Here is a 22,082-nt window from a genome sequence, read left to right on the forward strand (position 1 = left end):
GATTACCAGCATTATAGAGCTACTGTAAAAGATTCAGTTTGCACTTTCAGTTTGCACTTTCAGGAGCACATTGGATCAAATTTAGATAGGTATTCTACATGGGTCTCTTTCCATAATTTATTTTGCATGCATGGCTATGTCTGTTTTTGGCTGGATGCACAAAGGCCGACGTGAGGATTTTTTTTTTCTCGGCTCAAGATGCTACTTAAAAAAAATATTATAAATATATGAATAAAAGGTTGGCCTGTCTGCAAATGAGTTCTGATTGGTGCATTTCACGAGGCTGGCTCTGTGATTGGTGCTCCACAGGGCCCATCTCTTCACCAAACGGACAACCCAATGGTAGGAGGGGAGGCACTGGGGTGAGGAAAACTCTACATCAGGTGGACGTCAAACTCGTCATATTGTAAAAGAAACACAACTTAGTGCACCTTTTTCAGCCAACCCTGGTTATGAATTAACTATTTGACTGATGACACGTTATACAGCATTATTGTAAAGCATTTTTATACATTCATTTTTTTCTTATACATTGTTAGCAGACACTTTACTTCACAGTGATTTACATCAAATAGGATTAACATTTAATATGCATTGTAGAGGAGACACTACCAGCAATAAATACTACTATGCTACTGAATAATATTAAGTGCTGGCTGAGGAAGTCATTTGTTCCTAGGGCCATTGAACTGTTCAATGCCTCACTAAAGGGAAGAGGAGAGATAAACTTCTCTGCTTAGTCTGTCTGCCTCTCCACCCTCTCCATGTCCATGTTTTTTGAGTACTGACTGCCCACTACTGCTTACTACTGTTTTACTACTGTTTTACTATTGTACACAGCCTAATGTTTTCACTACTGTTTTACTGCTACGCTGTTTTTCATGCTATGCTAGCACACATGATCAATGGCTGCGGTCAGGCTTCTGATACAATACTGAATGAATGAATGGCTATAACCCTATTACCTCAACCTGTTCTTGCACTGAAATAGTTTTTTTATTTTACCTTGTCTACATTACACTTGCTCTCCTATTTGTCTATATTATTTATGCTGGTCTCTAGACCTTACTCTTGCACTGTTGCACTGTTGGACTAATGTTGGACTACTTTTTGCACCTTCACCATGACACTCACTCTCTTGAGCACCTTGCCAGGCAAACATAACTAAGGACTATGGTTGGACTACTGTTTGCACCTTCACCATGACTCTCACTCCTTTTAGCACCTCACCAGTCCTGGCCCTGTCACTACAAGCGTCTTATGCTTGATCACCCTCAAGCACATTGGACTTTCTTAATTTAACTTATATAGTGTATTTAGTATTTAGTTTTGTTAGTTTTCTTATTTGTCTTATCTTCTACTGTCTTTATTGTACAGTGGAGTTTAGTTATATGTTTATACTTATACTTATGTTTACCATTTCTGCTGTAAGTGCATGTTGGGTGTTATGTCTGTATGCTACAGAGACCCTTGAATTTCCCCTTGAGGATCAATAAAGTATCTATCTATCTATCTATCTATCTATCTATCTATCTATCTACTTTGTCTCACCCCTGCAGGCAGAACGTGTCTATGAGGAGATCAGGGACACCAGCCGCCCAAACCCAGCAGAGACTAGCAGCAGCAGCAGCTCACCTGAGGGTATTTATGCCCTTGCCCAGTTACCCTCGCCTGAGGGTGTTTATCCCCTCACCCAGTTACCCTCGGAGGGCTGCGGCTACTCCACGGTCAGCTTCAACAGGCACTCGAGCAGCCCTGACCACACCAGAGGGACGGTAACAGCAAGAGCAGTCAACACTGAATATGCTACTATCCAGTGCCACACATAATCTCTCTCTCTCTCTCTCTCTGTCTTTCTCTCTCTCTCTCTCTCTCTCTCAGCCACCACTTCTCTGTGTATTTACCTTTGGCTGTCCCTTGTGCTGGTGTCATTAAATTTTTTTTAACCCAACTGCAGCAAAGTTTACATTTTAGTTACAAGTTCAGACTTACAATCGTCATCGTGTGTATTTCATTTTTTATTATTTCTGGGGACTTTTTTTTTGTCATGTTTTATTTCCCTAGTAACTGTTTTTTTCTCTCTTAGTCTTGCCTGCACTTAGTTAGCACTTCCGACCTCTCTGAGAAAAAGAAAAAAAAAAAGATAAGTAAACATATTTATAGCTATGTCTTGCCTCGCTATGTAAGTGGTCTGCGGTGAGGGCTTGAGGTTAGTAAAACAGTGCTCAGTGGTTAATAACTCACTCACATGCCTGATGAAGAGAAAGGCATGAGTGAGTTATTCTGACTTACGTAATCTGGTTTCTGTTGATGGAGGTAAAAGAGATGGCTGCTGGTTGGTTGCCTGTGTATGTGTGAGTCCTACCCATCTATGAGTTGAGATTATCGACACACAGACCTGAAAGGTGTGTGTGTTTGTGTGTGTGTGTGTGTGTGTGTGTTTGAGTGAGAGAAAAAGAGAGTAAATGAGTGAAAGATAGAGAGAGAGAGAGAGAGAGAGAGAGATGAGTCAGAGATGAGTTCTCAAACCAATACTAGACAGTGTATCTATCAGGCCACTAGATGGAGGCTGTGAGTGCAGTAAGAGGTCAAACAGCTCATCTATCTCCTTACTGATAGTGCTATGGTCCTAAATGCCTCCTCTGATAGTGCTATGGGCCTAAATGCCTCCTCCGTACCCTGTACAACTCCCCATGTCCCTCAGGCCTGCATGTGTTTACTTTGGAGTATCGCATTTACATTTAATTTCTCATTTCATGGGACAAGTCAGATTCTTAGTCACATTTCTGCAAATTGTTACAACTACTGTTGCTGTAATGAAATATTACATAAAAATGATGTCATTGTCCACTGTTTTCTGTCTCTACTGTTATAGTGCTACTTTACTGTTAAAGTGCTAGAAGGTTCTACTGTAAGCCTGTAAGAGTTGAGGAGGAACCACCATTATATCATCATCATAGAACAACACCAATCAGGTACTCAGCCTCATCTGTAAGCAGTGCTAATGGCTACCCCCTTTCACACACACACACACACACACACACACACACAGACTCTCTCTTTCTCTGTGTCTGCCTTTGACACAGAGGAAGAGTTATTTTTGGGTAGCGCTTGTCTCTCATGAGAAAGCTGTTCACACTTCAAATGTCTCATCACACAATTGTCAAGAGGTCATGTTCATGCAGGGTGGCTTGAAAGTCCTTAGAATACCACTTGTATCATTCTACTTTTTTATGTTTTTATTAGTGTTCTGTATGTTTATTCACATATTCTTGTTACTTCTACTGAATGCAACTCTAACCGCTTAACGTACAGACATGTTGAAATAACCGTTGTGTAGGCGCCAGTCTAAATGCATCAGAAACCAGTAATACACAGTGTTGATGCTCATGTTCATGTGCTTGTGTGAAGAATGGCATTCTCAGTGGTGAGAAGTGTTGACCACAGCTCTCTACTCTAGTTTTTCATACACCACTGAAAGCACACAGTGATGCACCAGTGTCATTAAAGAATAATTAGCTAAACAAAACATATTAACATGAGTTAAGAACTGATCGTTAGACAATCATTATTAAAAAAAAAAACATATATGAAGAGTACACATATGAAAAAATATATTTGAAAATAGATCTCATCTTGGCAAAAGGGGAGGTGAGTGACATCAGTGAGAAAGGAGGTGACTAACCGAACACACAGGCTACATTACAGTGAAAGGGGGAAGGACAGAGAGTGAGAGAGTAACCTAGGCCATTGCCAAATTAGACTGAAGCTCACAGAGAAGAGACAGAGTGAGAGAGTAACCTAGGCCATTGCCAAATTAGACTGAAGCTTATAAAGAAACATAAAGAAGCCCAGGACTTTCCACAGAACTGGAGGAAGGACGATTTCTGATTATCACCTCAGCTGATCTCAGGTACAGAAATAATACTGCAAAATGGTCAATTACTCTCATGCTCAATATAACTATAACAAATGCTGAACATTCAGGAATGCTTGGCACATGCTCAGTACATAAGAAGAAGAAAAGAAACTGAAGAAAGAAGAAGGAAATATGAACATTAATGAAAATCTATGATTCACTATATTGTATGTTAAACTACTGTATGTTTCAACTCAATGAATTCAGCCACTGCAGGAATTCAAAATATGTTTACAGCTGTGTCATGGTTTGTGGCAGGACACTCAAGGAGTTATGACTGAAGCCGCAAAGCACACTGCTCTCATCATTCTGATCATTACAGGTAAAGAACTACCACCCATGATCCATTACCTATGAATAATTATGCAACATAAAATACTAATTTTATATACAACATACTTTTCATTACTTGACATAATGGTTTCAAACTGATTTTGATGATACAGTAGCTTATATATGGACCACGATGTCTCTGACATTTACTACACACACTCGGAATCTCTGGTATTACTCTATGTGACTTTGTGGCACCATTTTCGACAGTTTTCAAAACATATTGGGTACCACCTTTGCACTAAGTGTGTACCCAGTTTATTGTAAATTGACAAAAGGGGTACAGGCACACATTTCAATACTTTCACACAAATTGTGTCCGAGACAAATTCCACTTCCTAGTTCTGTTCAGTTCTACGAAATGTCATTGTTCATGTGTCAACAATAATATTTTCCTTTTACTCATGTTAAATGATATCCCAGGCACTTTCAGTGTTTCAATGTGTTTAAACATCACAATGTAAATGCATATCTGATGTGTGTTGAAGGTGTTTTTGGAGAAAAATGGAGTGTGTCCTACTCTCTGCAAAGTATCTGTGCTTTAAACGGCACTTCCGTGGACTTGTCCTGCTCTTACATGTATCCTACGAATCTGACAGTGCGGAATGCCTACTGGATGAATCACTTCCGCGGTGGAGCTCCTGATATCGCTCAGCTGTCTCAATACAAAAACAGAGTGGAGGTGAACTGTGGGGATCATCACTGTACTCTACATATACACTCAGTGAATTATTCAGATACGAAAGACTATTACTGTAGGGTGACAACAAATGAAGAGAAAGAAAACATTGGGAAAACAGCAATTAAACTGTCAGTTACAGGTACAAGTCTTTTTTTTAATTAACTTACAGAAATGGGAACTGTAATTAACACATATTTAGCTTTTTAAGGCAAAGTTCAATGCCACAGCAAAATTATTATGACCGCCGCGCAGCGAAGCGGCGGTCATATAGGTTTAGTCAGAATTTTTATTTTTTTATTTATTTTTTTTTTTTCTTTTTCGCATGTTCAAAATTTCTGTCAATGATTCCCGGGACACTGAAAGACCGGGGTACACGAAACTTGGTGGGCATGTAACCCCATATGGATAGTATGGAACCATCGTTTTTGTAGCCCCCCCGCTGGACTGCACCCCCCGAAAGGAGGGTAGGGCAGACACAGTTTTCTGTGAATATCTCGAGAATCGTAAGGTTTAGGAGGACCATTTTTTTTTGTATGTTGATCTCAAGGGACCATGTCAACCCATTCCAAAACCACTCATTTCATGTATAGCGCCACCTACTTAAACACAAAAAAGTAAAAATGAGGTGTTGTAATCGCAGGTATCTGTGACCTAACATAGTCAAAACTGCACGAAATTGGAAGTGTAGGATCAGTATGACACCCTCTGAATGCACGCCAAGTTTCGTGGAATTCCGTTCATGGGGGGCCACACAATAGATTCATTTATGTTACTATACAGTCATCAGTATTAATTCTACTAGATTTATCTGCAGCCTTTGATACTGTTAACCATGACATTCTCCTATCTATACTATCTGAACTGGGAATTTCTGGAAAAGCTCTTGACTGGTTTGAATCTTACCTTAAAGGGCGTTCTTTCAACGTGTCTTGGCAGGGACAGGTATCTAAGTCTCATGCCCTCACCACAGGTGTGCCTCAGGGATCAGTATTAGGACCCTTGCTTTTCTCTATTTACACCACTTCCTTAGGTGATACCATTCGCTCCCATGGATTTGACTATCACTGTTATGCAGACGACACTCAACTTTACCTGTCTTTCCCACCTGATGACTCTAGTGTTTCCCACCGGATTTCTGCATGCCTTAAGGATATTTCAGCCTGGATGAAAGATCGGCACCTTCAGCTTAATCTCTCAAAAACAGAGTTTTTGGTGTTTCCAGCTAAAACAGCTATTCCCCAACAGATTAACATCCAGCTTGACTCAACTTCACTGACCCCAACTAGATCGGCACGAAACTTGGGCGTTGTAATTGATGACCGACTTAACTTCTCTGAGCATATAGCTTCTATTGCAAAATCATGCCGGTTTATGCTTTACAACATTAGGAAGATCAGACCTTATCTGACACAAGATTCCACACAACTTCTTGTTCAGACCATGGTCATCTCTAAGCTGGACTATTGTAATTCACTATTAGCTGGCTTACCCGCTTGTGTAACAAGATCATTACAGCTGATTCAAAATGCTGGAGCACGCCTGGTCTTCAATCAGCCAAAGAGGACACATGTAACTCCTCTCCTAGTTACTCTCCATTGGCTCCCTATAGTAGCCAGAATTAAATTTAAATCTCTCACTTTGGCCTATAGGACACTAACTAGATCTGCTCCTAGTTATTTTAATTCAATAATCAAGCCTTACATCCCCAACCGCCCACTGCGGTCTTCTGGTGAGCGTATGTTGTGTCGACCAGTCATAAAAACTGGGTCTAATTCCAGACTCTTTTCTTCAGTGGTTCCATGTTGGTGGAATGAACTGCCCAGTGCTCTCCGTTCCTGTGGTAGTTTTGGGTCGTTTAAGAGGGGTCTAAAGACATTCCTATTCAACATATACTTAGTTGTTTAAGCGCTTATGTGTTATGGTTTATATAATGTTGTTTTATTTTAATTGGGCTGTTAATTAATTTGACATTATTGTTTATTATTGATATTCTCCTTAATGTAGTCTTAGCATGTTATTGTGTTTATATTATTGATTGAATTGACATTATTGTTTTATTATTGCCTTTCCCCTTTTTTACATTGCTTTTTTTATTAGGCTATTGATTGAATTGATATTATTGTGTACTACAACTATTCTCCTTACTATATTTGACCTAGATTTTAATCTGTTCCCTGTTCATTTTTAAATATTATTATGTTGTTTTGTATTTATATGTCGCTTTGGACAAAGGCGTCTGCTAAATCCATAACCATAACCATAACTATACACCAACTGGCCTGTAGGTGGCCGGAGACAGTTTTCTGTGAATATCTCGAGAACCGTAGGGCCTAGGAGGTCCACCTTTTTTTTGTATGTTGATCTCAAGGGGCCATGTCAACCCATCCCATTACCACTTATTTCATGTATAGCCCCACCTAGTTAAAAATTAAAAAGCAAAAAATTAGGTGTTTTCATCACAATATCTCTGGCTGACATGGTCAAAATTGCACGAAATTGAAAGTGTAGGATCATTATGACACCCTCCGAATGCATGCCAAGTTTTGTGAACTTTTGTTCATGGGGGGCCTTACAATAAAATAATTTATGTGTACATTTAGTGACCGTACACCAACAAGGATTCCCGGGACACTGAAAGACCGGGGTACACGAAACTTGGTGGGCATGTAACTCCACATGGATAGCATGGAACCATCATTTTTCGTTTTGGTCTGTAGCCCCCCCGCTGTACTGGACCCCCCGAAAGGAGGGTAGGGCAGACACAGTTTTCTGTGAATATCTTGAGAACCGTAGGGCCTAGGATGACCAATTTTTTCCGTATGTTTGCCTCCAGGGGTCATGTTAACCCATTTCATGTGCACACATGTGCATAAACAGATACACACGCACACACATACATTCACAGTAATCATACGTATGACACATACTCACACAGTAGACATATGTATGTATGCATGCACATGCACAAACACATATAGGCAAACACACAAGCACACACACACACACACACACACACACCCACACACATAAACATGAACGTGTACACGCACACATGCACACAATTCAAGAATTTCTCAGAATTATGAACAGGCAAGATGGGGGTGGGGTTGTATAAAATGAATTTTACATGTGGAATCTATGAACTAATTATGTTTTGGTACTTGTTGTCTAGCAGATACCAGTGAGAATTGAGTGTGGCTAATGCAATTTAGTGAGACAGTTAGAATCATATAGGCCTTTCAGCGTGATTTATTTTTGTGGAAAAAATGTGCTGGACTGGGCGGTGGTCATATTTTGTACCACTCTGCGGTACATCTAGTTACTATTATTATTATCATTGACGTGAATTCGTATCAAGATTAAAACGTCAATATGTGTCCCATGTTTAACTGAGGATTTGCAGATTACCCTGAAATGCGTTCATGTCTCATAGTTTTGGAGCTGGTGGTTCCAAGGAGAGTGAAGGAGGGAGACAACGTCACTCTCACCTGCAGCACCACCTGCAATCTAACTGACAGCACTTCATTCATCTGGAGTAAAGATGGACGTCCTGTAGAGAAGAAGCAGATCATCAACAACCAGCTGCAGCTCCACCCAGTCAGTTATGAAGATGAGGGCAGCTACACCTGTGCTGTTAGAGGACAGGAGGGTCTCCCATCTCTACCTGAAAACCTCAGTATCATGTGTGAGTATGAAGAAGCATGATCATTTGTGAAAAGATTTCATAGTGTTACTCTCTGTCCAACATGTTGGCGGAGAACTATCTCCTCAACTGTTAATGAATGTTCGGAAAACGGTTTGCAAACACTCACTTATGTTTGTGAATTTGAACACACCTCAGATCTAAATGTTTATGATGAATCTATGACCTTGTTTATGTTTTCTGTTTCTGGCATGCTTTAGATCCTCCTAAGAACATACAAATCGAAGTCAATCCTTTGGGTGAAATAGCTGAGGGAAGCACAGTAACTCTGACCTGCAGCAGTGATGCCAACCCACCAGTGGAGAACTACACCTGGTTTAAGGTGGATGAGTCCACTCCAGTAGGATCAGGACAGCAGTACAGCATCACTAACATCAGCTCTGAGGATGGAGGACAGGACTACTGTGAGGCCAGGAATAAATATGGAGCTGAGAACTCTACTGCTGTAACAATCACAGCTGGAGGTATCAGGTTCACTCTTCACTTCTCTTTTGTCCTCTCAATCCCATTTTGTTTCTTATTTTTCTCTGACCATGTTTTTCTTATTTGTGTCATTCCTTACAGAAAGCAACACAACTCTGATGTACATTGTGACTGTGCTTTCCTTCGGCTCTGGTGGGTGAATCGCTCAAGAAAGTGAAATAAGATAGATCTATATATAGATAGATAGGTAGATAGATAGATAGATAGATAGATAGATAGATAGATACTTTATTGATCCCTAAGGGGAAATTCAAATATCTTCTTTTCTTGTCTGTTCTCATAGTCTAAACAAGACACGTGGAAACACACAAAGAGAAGATAACAAGGTAAACAAGCTAACTGTTCATTGGAACAGTTGGATCAATATTGTGAAAGGTAATAATAAAATGCTATACTGAACTGTCATTTTAATATAGGATGCAGAAGATAATGTGTATCATCCAGATGTTGGAGAGGATGATGCTACCCAGATGAGTTCCCTCTGTCAGAGCCTTGACCCTTACATTCCTGAACCTGATGTCGTTTATCAGAACCTGAACCCCTACATCCCTGAAACAGATGAAGTTTATCAGAATCTGAATCCATTTCACAATCCAACTTGATGCAGTTGTACATGTGGTGAAGCCAAATTAATGCTTACACTTATACCCCAACATAAATATGTCAAATTTAATTTACTGTACATTTTAGAAAAGTCCATTTGATTGCAAATAAATAAAACCAATACTAATTTACTCTTAACATTAACATTACTGTGCATTGTACATCATACTGTGCATGCTGTATTTTTGGCAGTGCTGCTTTATGACACATTAATAACATACAATTTATAGACATTGTAGACAGTCTCTGCAATATAATTTGGTCTGTATTGACATCTGAAGATGGAAGGTTATCTATAATACTGTAAATAAGGTGTTAATATCCCAAATGGTTGCGCAGTGAGATCTCAGTGGGGTGAGGGATCATCAGGTGGGCACCATCCCTCTTTGGTGTTTCGAAGTCAGGCCCGCTACACCTCCAGAGAGCACATCGGCGCCATCTGGCATCCCAGGGGTGCCCCTCCAGCCTGCCCTGACTACACCACCATCACTTTGCAGACCAACAGATACAATCCAGCTCTGAGAAGTGATCACCAGTGAATATGCAGCCATCCAACCCCACTGACGACCATTTCCTCTATCTGATTTGCTCTACTTCTATTTCCTTCTATGCTTGCATGTCACTTGCATGGTATCTTTTTTTTAATAGCTGAAATTTATCTTTTAGGAGTTAAGATTATTTTTTAGAGGTTAATCAATGGTTGGAGTGCATCTTTAATAATGTTTTGCTTATTGGACTTGAAAACATTTATGTGTAGTTTTTAGTTTTTCAGTTGTTGTAAAGCATATAAGAGTAGAACTGTGTGTATTTTAACTATTTGATTTCCTGTAGATTATCTCTATATTAACCCTTAGAACCCTAAGCTGTTTTTAGGGCATTTTCACTACCTTTATTCATAAGGATTTATTCTGGTCATTGTAAGTGCCACAGGAGAGTTTCAGGAGAGTTTAGGCTATTCAGATCTGCCATCATTTCATGTATTAATACTAGCATTGATTTTATTTAGATTTTTAAAGAATTAAAATATAAAAAGTGTATTATAAAAATTCTTATATTTCGACATGTATCTCACCACTGCAAGCTCACAGCTCTACATGCATTTCATGTGTGTGTAGGGCAGACTGTCCTGAATCGGGCAATATAATTGCCATGTTGGAGGTATACTCTGGGGCTGAGCAATTTACAGAAATATTTGCTGTGTGATTTACGGAAATAAATGCCATTTTTTATTTAGTGATGAAAAATGACCTTTCTGCGCTCCATATCTGTGACACGAACTGATCTGACCTGACTTGACCCGAGGTTGCGTGTTAGCCTGCGTGCCTGTGTGTATGCAGTCATAATAATTCTCAACTCTTTACTGCATTGCCATGAACAAAGTAAAGGCAAAAAAGGTGTTTATTTGTTGAACAAATTGGGATGCAATGTGAGCCTTGAATTGGATGCCATGCAGGAATTTGCTAGGATCTCAAAACCGGAATATGAACATGCTTTGCCATAGAGAAACACATGATAGCATTGGATTATAAACATGCTTTGCCACAAGAACAGACAAAAACGTGGGGTAAGTCCAGCTATATGAAGTTATTATTTTGCTGTCACTTCGTCTGTTTTATAACCCAGAAGGATGTACTTGGTATCAAATGATAGCTCTGAGTCTCCTCTTTCATCTGACATGTGTGGCATATCTATGCGATCACGGGTCCGCGAGTAATTCAAACGAGAGTAATGAGTGTGCAGGTTTGTGTACATGACGTTATTATTTTGCAGTCACTTCGTCTGATTTTATAAGCCAGAAGGATCGATAAACATGGTACCAATGGATAGCCCTGTGCCCCCTCTTTCATCTGATATGCTTGCCATATGGATGCGATCACGGGTTCGCGAGTAATTCAAACTAGAGTAATGTGTGTGCAGGTGAATGCAGAGAAGTATAGACTGTAAATATGATGCAATTTGATTTAATTTCATGATTTTTTTTTTTTTTTCATACTTGATCGTACAGACAAGTGTGTAGTCTCGTTGGAAAGCCCCACTTCTGCTCTGTCGTGCAATAAAGGTTTCATCTCGCTGCGATGAACCGTTCCGGAGCAATGTAACAGAGAAGAAAGGGTGTGTTTTTTGACGCACTTTGCGTCAATCGGGTTCTAAGGGTTAAATATCATATTTGTTAAATATCTTATTTTGTTGCATGCATGCCTATGTGCTTAGGTTTAATGTTGAAAAAAAACTATGTGATATCATTGTAATATTGAGCATAATCCCAGGTAAAAAAGTAGTATACTTTAGTGTGTTAGAAATATGATTAAAGTACATGAAGTATAAAGCAAGTATGCTTACACTTTTTGTACTTTATGTAAAGTATGTTTAATGTGTACTATTAGAAAGTATACTTCAAAGTAGATGTTATTAAGTTCAACGTCAGTGTACTCAAATTAAATATACTTATTGTGCAATATTATATATATGTTTTTGTAATGTACTTTTCAAAAGTGTACTTTGTTGTTAGTGTATTTTAAATGGTAAAGAAGTTTATTTAGTTTAAGTGTATTAAATTGCTAATACTTAGAGTTGTAATATAGTGTACTTATGGAAAGAATATATTTTTGGTAGGCCTAATACATTGTTTGTATAGTTTCATAGTCATAGTATTAAGTTCAACTTCAGTGTACTAAAATTAAATATACTTATTGTGCAATATTCAAAGTGTTTTTGTAATGTACTTTTTAAAAGTGTACTTTGTTGTTAGTGTATTTTAAATGGTAAAGCAGTTTATTTAGTTTAAGTGTATTAAATTGCTAATACTTAGAGTTGTAATATAGTGTACTTATGGAAAGTATATATTTTTTGGTAGGCCTAATACATTGTTTGTATAGTTTCATAGTCATCTCACCTTTAATACAATACTAATGTGTGTAGCTTTTAGGACTGATAGCCTATGTCAGCCGCATGGATGGCAATGTGCAATAACCTAGCCTAGACACACTGATCTATCAGTTTTGGTCATCAAATAATATTTTTTCTTTTGTTGATTTTGTGTCTTAGTAAGGTAGTAGCCTATACGTTTGTGATGTAGTAGAGGTTGTAAGAGGATGAAGGTGGCATTTTGTTAAATTTATAGGCAACACAGTTAACCCTTAGAACCCGATTGACGCAGTGCGTCAAAAAACACACCCTTTCTTCTCTGTTACATTGCTCCGGAACGAATCAAATTGCATCATATTTACAGTCTATACTTCTCTGCGTTCACCTGCACACACATTACTCTAGTTTGAATTACTCGCGAACCCGTGATCGCATCGATATGGCAAGCATAGATGAAAGAGGGGGCACAGGGCTATCCATTGGTACCATGTTTATCGATCCTTCTGGCTTATAAAACCAGACGAAGTGACTGCAAAATAATAACGTCATGTACACAAACCAACGCTGCACACTCATTACTCTCGTTTGAATTACTCGCGGACCCGTGATCGCATAGATATGCCACGCATGTCAGATGAAAGAGGAGACTCAGAGCTATCGTTTGATACCAAGTACATCCTTCTGGGTTATAAAACAGACGAAGTGACAGCAAAATAATAACTTCATATAGCTGGACTTACCCCACGTTTTTGTCTGTTCTTGTGGCAAAGCATGTTTATAATCCAATGCTATTATGTGTTTCTCTATGGCAAAGCATGTTCATATTCCGGTTTTGAGATCCTAGCAAATTCCTGCATGGCATCCAATTCAAGGCTCACATTGCATCCCAATTTATTCAACAAATAAACACCTTTTTTGCCTTTACTTTGTTCATGGCAATGCAGTAAAGAGTTGAGAATTATTATGACTGCATACACACAGGCATGCAGTCTAACACACAACCTCGGGTCAAGTCAGGTCAGATCAGTTCGTGTCACAGATATGGAGCGCAGAAAGGTCATTTTTCATCACTAAATAAAAAATGGTATTTATTTCCGTAAATCACATAGCAAATATTTCTGTAAATTGCTCAGCCCCAGAGTATCCCTCCAACATGGCAATTATATTGCCCGATTCAGGACAGTCTGCCCTACACACACATGAAATGCATGTAGAGCTGTGAGCTTGCTGTGGTGAGATACATGTCGAAATATAAGAATTTTTATAATACATTTTTTATATTTTAATTCTTTAAAAATCAAAATAAAATCAATGCTAGTATTAATACATGAAATGATGACATATCTGAATAGCCTAGACTCTCCTGAAAAAAACAATATATAATATATGTGTGTGGCACTTACAATGACCAGAATAAATCCTTATGAATAAAGGTAGTGAAAATGCCCTAAAAACAGCTTAGGGTTCTAAGGGTTAAATGTATAGGCAGTCCAGTTGACAAATAACATGGCTGTTTGAATTTGAAATGGAGTGGGCGGATCTGTGCAGCTTTCCAGCATAACGTGGTGTGAGCAAACATTAACCCTTAGAACCCGATTGACGCAAAGTGCGTCAAAAAACACACCCTTTCTTCTCTGTTACATTGCTCCGGAACGGTTCATCGCAGCGAAACCTTTATTGCACGACAGAGCAGAAGTGGGGCTTTCCAACGAGACTACACACTTGTCTGTACGATCAAGTATGAAAATTAAAAAAAATCATGAAATTAAATCAAATTGCATCATATTTACAGTCTATACTTCTCTGCATTCACCTGCACACACATTACTCTAGTTTGAATTACTCGCGAACCCGTGATCACATCGATATGGCAAGCATATCAGATGAAAGAGGGGGCACAGGGCTATCCATTGGTACCATGTTTATCGATCCTTCTGGCTTATAAAACCAGACGAAGTGACTGCAAAATAATAACGTCATGTACACAAACCAACGCTGCACACTCATTACTCTCGTTTGAATTACTCGCGGACCCGTGATCGCATAGATATGCCACGCATGTCAGATGAAAGAGGAGACTCAGAGCTATCATTTGGTACCAAGTACATCCTTCTGGGTTATAAAACAGACGAAGTGACAGCAAAATAATAACTTCATATAGCTGGACTTACCCCATGTTTGTGTCTGTTCTTGTGGCAAAGCATGTTTATAATCCAATGCTATCATGTGTTTCTCTATGGCAAAGCATGTTCATATTCCGGTTTTGAGATCCTAGCAAATTCCTGCATGGCATCCAATTCAAGGCTCACATTGCATCCCAATTTGTTCAACAAATAAACACCTTTTTTGCCTTTACTTTGTTCATGGCAATGCAGTAAAGACTTGAGAATTATTATGACTGCATACACACAGGCATGCAGGCTAACACGCAACCTCGGGTCAAGTCAGGTCAGATCAGTTCGTGTCACAGATATGGAGCGCAGAAAGGTCATTTTTCATCACTAAATAAAAAATGGCATTTATTTCCGTAAATCACACAGCAAATATTTCTGTAAATTGCTCAGCCCCAGAGTATCCCTCCAACATGGCAATTATATTGCCCGATTCAGGACAGTCTGCCCTACACACACATGAAATGCATGTAGAGCTGTGAGCTTGCAGTGGTGAGATACATGTCGAAATATAAGAATTTTTATAATACACTTTTTATATTTTAATTCTTTAAAAATCAAAATAAAATCAATGCTAGTATTAATACATGAAATGATGGCAGATCTGAATAGCCTAAACTCTCCTGAAAAAAACAATATATAATATATGTGTGTGGCACTTACAATGACCAGAATAAATCCTTATGAATAAAGGTAGTGAAAATGCCCTAAAAACAGCTTAGGGTTCTAAGGGTTAACGTTATTTTATACAGTCTATGCTTGTAACTTTATTTGCAAGACAGATGGACTGTAGAGACCAGAAAATGCATACGTTTACGGTCCGTATAAGGTTACAGGTTTGTCCAAATTAAAGATACCATAAATTCTAGTCATGCCAGAGACGTTGGTCCTACAGAGCCAGAAGGACTCATCATATGAGATAACAAGGGCTGAAGCCAGTTGGATCTAAAGTATCAGGTGAGTCCCAAAGCATATTGTTAAATGATTCTGATGTAGCTTACTCTTTATGACCTTCGGTAGTCTTTGGAGAAGTTAAATTGATGGCTTAGCAATCTTTCAAGATTTTGTTTTTATCCTTGCTAGTACAAGCTAGCAATGCCAGATCACGTTAGCTAATTTAGCAAACGTTAAAATCATAAACGTCGACCCAGATCCCTATCAAGAAGAAAACTACATTAGCCTGCTTTGTGTTTGTGGGATTATTGACAAGCGTTGGCTAGCACTAACGTAAGACAAACTATGATGGAAGAAAGTGTGTTCTTTATTAAGCAACGTTTGCCTAAAGTTCACCAATGTTCTTTAGTATTATGTGTGGTGTAGGCTAAGTTAACTCACAGAAAGGAGGATGGTACTAGGCTAGTCACACTTCACACTCATTAGGCATGCTAATGACATTGTAGCTGTTTTTTTCTTTAATCGTGGAGACGTCTTTTAAAATGAGTTTACAGGACAAACCTGGTGTTCTAAGTTAGTGCTATGAAGCTTAGGCTACATGATTGATATTATGCCTTGGTTTAGGCGATAGATTTAGATTTTTTAAATTATTTGTGTTTGACAGAGCATTCAAGTTCATGGTAGTGTTTGTAATTTACCTAGTTTTAATCTGTAGCCTAACTATGTTTTTACAGGTGTTCCTGGACAGTTTTGAAACCGAGATGTCTGAACGCCTCAAATAATCAGCAGTAAAGGTAAATATTCTTCATCCAGGACCTTGTCCCATTACTCTTAAAGCATAACTCAAGCCAAAATGCAACCTATGGTCTTTTTGTGAATGTACCTGAGTCAAACTTTCATTTGAAAGCATAATTAAGTCAGAAGCGCCACCATTAAGCTTGACTGTATTGTCGTTTCTGGGTCAAATGCCATTTTGAATGGGAGTCGTAGGGGCAGAACTATTTTGATACATGATGATTTTGATTCATGCATCAAAATAGTAGGCTAGTGCCCCTACGACTCCCATTTAAAATGCCATTTGACCCGAAAACGATAATACGGTTGTATTGGAAACAAAGGAATCTAAGGTAATCAAATGCAGAAAACAGGGTGGTTGCACTCATATCGGTGCCAAGGTGCACAATGCTTTAAGGAAAGACTACCTGGCCAGGTCTACCCATACCAGGATGGCAAACAGATGGTGTCAATACCAATTTGACCCATAAAAAGTAAATGTCAAATAGGTACAGATAATCTGTATTAATCTCATCATTGCCAATGGATTTCTGTGTAAAATATTGTTTATCTTGTAAAATGTTGTCCACCTTCTTTCTGTTCACAGACAACAGAGACAAATTCTCTAATACCAAGGTCAATGCATTTGACTGCTGTCCAGCCCCGGGTTGCCACCGAAAATGTTATGCATCTTGGACTGGAAGATGCTGTGCTAGTAAGGAAGCTAGCTACCACAGCTTTTGCCACCACATCTCAGTGTTGGGAGGGAAGTTCACTCACTGCACAACTCTACCAGCTGTACCTTTCCTCCTCAGCCATGATCCGTAACCACCATGGTTTTCTTTCTGGGCCAGAAGACTTTGCAAACAAATAAGCAATAAATGATCATGCATTACAAATTTAGCTATGTTAGACTGTTAAGTTGTTGGCTTGTAGGCTGGGTGTCTAGTAAACAATTTCAAGCTTAGAGGGCAAATTATCTCACCTAGGAGGGTAAACAACTTTTGTTTTTCATGAAATCTGCATTTTGAATTGATGGTCTACCAATAAGTCTGTAGAGTATCGCGACACAATAGTGGCAAAAAGCACTTGCGCGATGAAACATGCATTCGGGTGTATTATATTATATATTATTTCACACACGTAGATATTAAATGTGTGCGCGCAAATTCTCTCTGCGCGTGCGCACTCAGAGGAAACTGCTCCCCAAGCATGGAAGAAAATGTTTGTCATGTAACAGAATAGGTAGGAGAGTACTAATAGTACAATTTTAAATCACACTAATATTATACTTAAATGGCATGCCTTTATAATGCTTAAAGTGTCTTAAGACTATACTTTTATTAACATAACTGCAAACTTTCAAGGCACTTATTGTAGTCAGGAAGTACATTTGAAGTTAATTTAAAATATTACAGAAGCATGCCAAATGAATAGAAATGAGGATGATAAGAGTGTATTCAAAACACACTACTACACTATTATTAGTTATACTGTAATGCCTTTTAAGTCCAATACACTTGGGATGTTACGAAATTGTACTGCGACTGTGTTTCGAATGCTCATAAAATCTCTTTTTGTATAATGTACTTAAGAACACTTAAAGTATGAAAAAAGTTGTTCCATTTTAGCACACTAATTACACTCAAAGTATAGTCAAGTTGGTATTAAGTTGAACTTAATACATAATTCAATACACTTAATTACACTTGGATTTGACGAAAAAAGTACAAACTGTACTTAGTACACTTTCAAAAAGTATACTTTTAATAGTTTTTTTTTTTACCTGGGATATTATAATATTATATGTCTTTGTTGGATAATATAAAAAACAAACAAAAAAAACAGTCTATTTCTATGTCTATTTTCGCCCCGCCTTGCTGGCGGCATCATGACCACTAGTCTTGTGTTGCTGGAAAATGCAAACTCTGATTGTAAATGAAGTTGGCTGCTTTTTGCCTCTTATAACCAGCAGGGGTCACTATTGTCATTGCAATAACGTTCACCACACTGCATGGAGGAAATGATCTAACCAATGGGTGCTGGAATGTAAACAACAAATGGACAGCTAACACAGCTGACAGGCACATCAGAGACTTTCTAATGAGGATACACAGCACTTAAAAAATCCACCATAGAAATGCATTGGGATAGGTTGGTGCAAGGTTGGTGTTGTGAAGTTTTGCACACGTGCATTTCTGCCAAAATAGATGCTCAATAAGTGCCAAAAAAGTGTTACAAGATGGCCGCCGAGTGGAGGGACTTACCTAAAAGGACTGCGGGCACATGCCACACATTTGATGTGTATGAGGTGTCAATCAGCTCGGATAGCTTGTCATTATTCTTAACTTGTTAAACTTTGCTGTTTTGTCTCTCTGCCTGCCACACAGCCAGAGTGTAGTGCAGCCCTGTTTTCCCGTGAGAAAAAGTGTATGTGGTCATTGGTGAGGCCTGTATGGCGTCATTGGTGAGGGCTGACTGTGAGTTAACTGCTAGCTGGTTTCACTCAGGGCAGTAGAGCACAGGCGAAAGAGAGAGAGAGAGAGTTAAAAGCTGCCAACTCAGGATGAAGACTCTTCTGATCCTCCTCTGCTCATCTCAGGTAGATCATGCTGACAGAGACAGAGAGAGAGAGAGAGAGAGAGAGATAAACTTGTCCTCATTAATGCTAACAGCATGGTATTTGTTTGACAGAAGTTATTTAAGACATGTCCCTCTCTCTGTAATGAGATGCATTGTCCCCTTACATTTTGAGTCACTTTACCATGTTCCGTCTCAAATCAGCAATGCATTATTTTCAACAAACACTTGTCTTTTTGTGTTTTCTTTCTCCTGACATTAGTAATGATAAAATCAATTTATATAAACTGTATGTGTCATCAGAGTCCTAGAGACAGACATATTCTGTGGAGACTCATCCCTGCTCTGCCTTTGGTATCTCTCACCAATTATTGCAGTCCTTGTGTAAAATATTGTGTAACTAATGTAAGGAGTTAGTCAGGCAAGTTGTTTTTATTTACACTCTCTATAGACAGGCCTCTAGCACAAAGCAGGAGTGTAGAGTGTAGAGAAAAGAGTTCACACTCTGTGGGTGTGTGTCTGGGGTCAGTGGCGTGAGCAAAGGGTGAGTAAACTGCTGGATGTGCTGGTATGGGTGTGCGTGCACATGTGGGTTTGTGTTTGTATGTGTGTGCGTGCGCATGTGTGTTTGTGTTTGTATGCGTGTGCATGTGCGTGTGAGTGTGTATGTTTTACTCAGGGCTGTAGATCATTGGTAGAAAGAGAGAGAGAGAGGTGGCCATTCAAATACAATATTGAGATTTTTAAAACACATATGTGGAAAGTTAAAAGTGTCAAGCTGTATGGATGTAACAACACATGACAGTCACTAATCATTATTAAATAAGTCCTGATGAGGGCAGAGAAAAAGAGGAAGGGGTTTAAGAGGTCGGTTGTACTGTGAGATCACCCCGCCCACGTAAGCAGATACAGCCATTTTAGAACACCACAGATGTACAGTTCCACAGAGTCTCAGTGTTGGGCAGTGTGAGGGCTGTTGGAGTGCATTGGATACGTAAAAAGGAATACTTGAACTACCATTTGATGCAGATTTTAATCACGGGGCAGTCGGTGGCTGAGTCCTGCTGTACAGCTCAGAATGAAGGCTCCTCTGTTTCTCACCCTTCTCCTCTCAGGTAGATACATGCACAATTCTATTCAGTTACCATCATGCTAGCAACTGGAATTGTTATATGTCACTTTCAGATGTAGCTGTAAGTCTGCAAGTTCTGTGCATATCAAGACGTTGGGCCGTATATCTGAACAACATATTCTGACATTTGTAACTCCAAACTTATGCGGAGTCGCCTCCAAGTGTTTTTGACTGACATTGTGCAAATGAAGCCAGTTTTTGAGCGAAGCGTTGCACATGCCTGTAGGATTCACTCAGTGGCGTAGTTAGGTATAGGCATTCAGGCTATAGCCCCGAACTTTTTTTTTTATTAGCTCCAGATCTCTCACATCATATTAAGGTAGATGCATGCACATAATATTCAGTTAAGATCATGCTAGCAACTGGGTTTGTTATGGCGATGTCCTATTTATTGTGATTTATGCATCTTTTCAGTTCTTGCTGAGTTGCCCTTTGCTGAAGCTCAAGGTGTAAAACTGACTGCTTTCTCTGGAGGGGGCATCATTACCAAGTGTGGTTATAATAGAGAATATAAAACAAATAGGAAGTCCTTCTGTAAGGGCAATGAGAACTGCAAATTTGACCGAAACTCTCAGAACAAAGACAAACGGTTCACAATATATGATACAAATGACAATCACTTCTTAGTACTGATAAGAAACCTCACAGAAAAGGACTCAGGGATATATCACTGTTTAGTGGAACTGATTCAGGACAATTACAAAAAGGCCACATTCAAGTTGGAGGTGAAAAATGGTGAGACTTATTTTTTTTTACATTGATACAAATGTATTAATTAATTTTATTTATTTAATTTGGTAAAACCAAAGTTATTTGTTTTTGTGCTTGAAAATAGTAACATATTTCTAAGTTCAATTCTCTTTTAACAGATCCTTGTTGTGGTCAATCCATTACAAAGTCTGGTAGCGTGGGTGAGGCCCTTCAGGTCAGTTGTAAGTACCCAGTAAGCATGAAAGGGAACAGCAAGGGCTTTTACAAACAGCACCATACAATGATCCTCTCTGAAGGTACTGCCTCTAAATCACCACAACAGCCAGCAAAACTAAGCATAGTTGATGATAGCATAACACATACATTAAAAGTGACCATCAATATAACGCCGTCTGATGCTGGAGTTTACTGGTGTGGAATAGAAACTGATGGAAACACTGGCAGCATTAGCCTCTTCAAAGAGGTTAAACTCAACATCATTGGTGAGTAAATTAATTAAAAAGAGAGAATCCACTACTGACCTGAAATGAGCACCAAGCTTATGCCTGTTCTGAGCACCCTTATGTAAACTTTGTGGTTTCACCCACAGATGGCCTGAAGTAGCACTTTTCTTCACTCTCAGAGATGGTCTTATTGTAATGTCTCTTTCTAGAATATTCTTCCATCACTCTCTCTCTCTCTTTCTCTCTCTCACTCTGCCATTCCCCACACTCAAAGTGCTGCTGAACAAAACTCTAATCACTGTTATAAGTTATACAGTTTCTAGTTATTGTTTTTTAATTTCTGCTCTCTTATTTTAATTTCCTCCACCTAAAAATGTGACTATAACATGTAGTCAGGGAACAATTTCCTACAAGTATGTACAAAGAACAGGTTTTGTATTAAGCAGCTCAGTGGTGCCTTTTCAGATCCAAACCAACAGACTTCACCATCCCCAAGATCCTCTGACAATCTGCCATCACCTCAACCTACTGATCCACCTACAGTTTGTGAGAACTGTTCAATTTGTATACACCACAGAGGCTATTCCATAAACATGAGATAACAAAAATTTTTCACAATAAACTCCAACTCTTTTCAGCATTTTATACAGATATTACAGTAAGGTTTCACAAATATGATTCCAGACAACCTTGTCCGACTCATAGTCTCTTTGACCCTGGTGGTGCTGGTGACTGGCCTGGCAGGAGTGACAATGTACATCTATAAGAAGACAAAGGCACAGGGTGAGT

The 22,082-nt window shown here is 39.0% G+C and overlaps 1 protein-coding gene and 1 pseudogene across 1 annotated transcript; both read left to right on the top strand.

Annotated features, from left to right (window-relative positions):
* LOC143123348 (uncharacterized) overlaps positions 1-22,082 on the top strand; it is a 685,973-nt pseudogene that overhangs the window by 41,775 nt on the left and 622,116 nt on the right.
* On the top strand, positions 8,268-9,722 carry LOC143109469 (B-cell receptor CD22-like). The gene is made up of 4 exons (XM_076272550.1): positions 8,268-8,619; positions 8,838-9,101; positions 9,202-9,252; positions 9,565-9,722. Exons 1-4 carry the CDS (start codon positions 8,349-8,351, stop codon positions 9,720-9,722), a joined length of 744 nt encoding a protein of 247 aa, XP_076128665.1. The 5' UTR covers positions 8,268-8,348.

This window comes from Alosa pseudoharengus, unplaced genomic scaffold, assembly GCF_046254945.1.
Source record: "Alosa pseudoharengus isolate Yale_2024_CS ecotype anadromous, Long Island Sound unplaced genomic scaffold, YU_APseudo_1.1 YU_APseudo_1.1_scf_1, whole genome shotgun sequence".
NCBI lineage: Eukaryota > Metazoa > Chordata > Actinopteri > Clupeiformes > Clupeidae > Alosa > Alosa pseudoharengus.

What these genes read in the sequence shown, in the direction of transcription:
- LOC143109469 (XM_076272550.1), top strand. Translation starts at nt 8,349, where the DNA reads ATGCGTTCATGTCTCATAGTTTTGGAGCTGGTGGTTCCAAGGAGAGTG. An exon ending in TGAAAACCTCAGTATCATGT is followed by an intron (nt 8,620 to 8,837) that starts GTGAGTATGAAG and finishes GGCATGCTTTAG; the next exon opens with ATCCTCCTAAGAACATACAA. An exon ending in TGTAACAATCACAGCTGGAG is followed by an intron (nt 9,102 to 9,201) that starts GTATCAGGTTCA and finishes CATTCCTTACAG; the next exon opens with AAAGCAACACAACTCTGATG.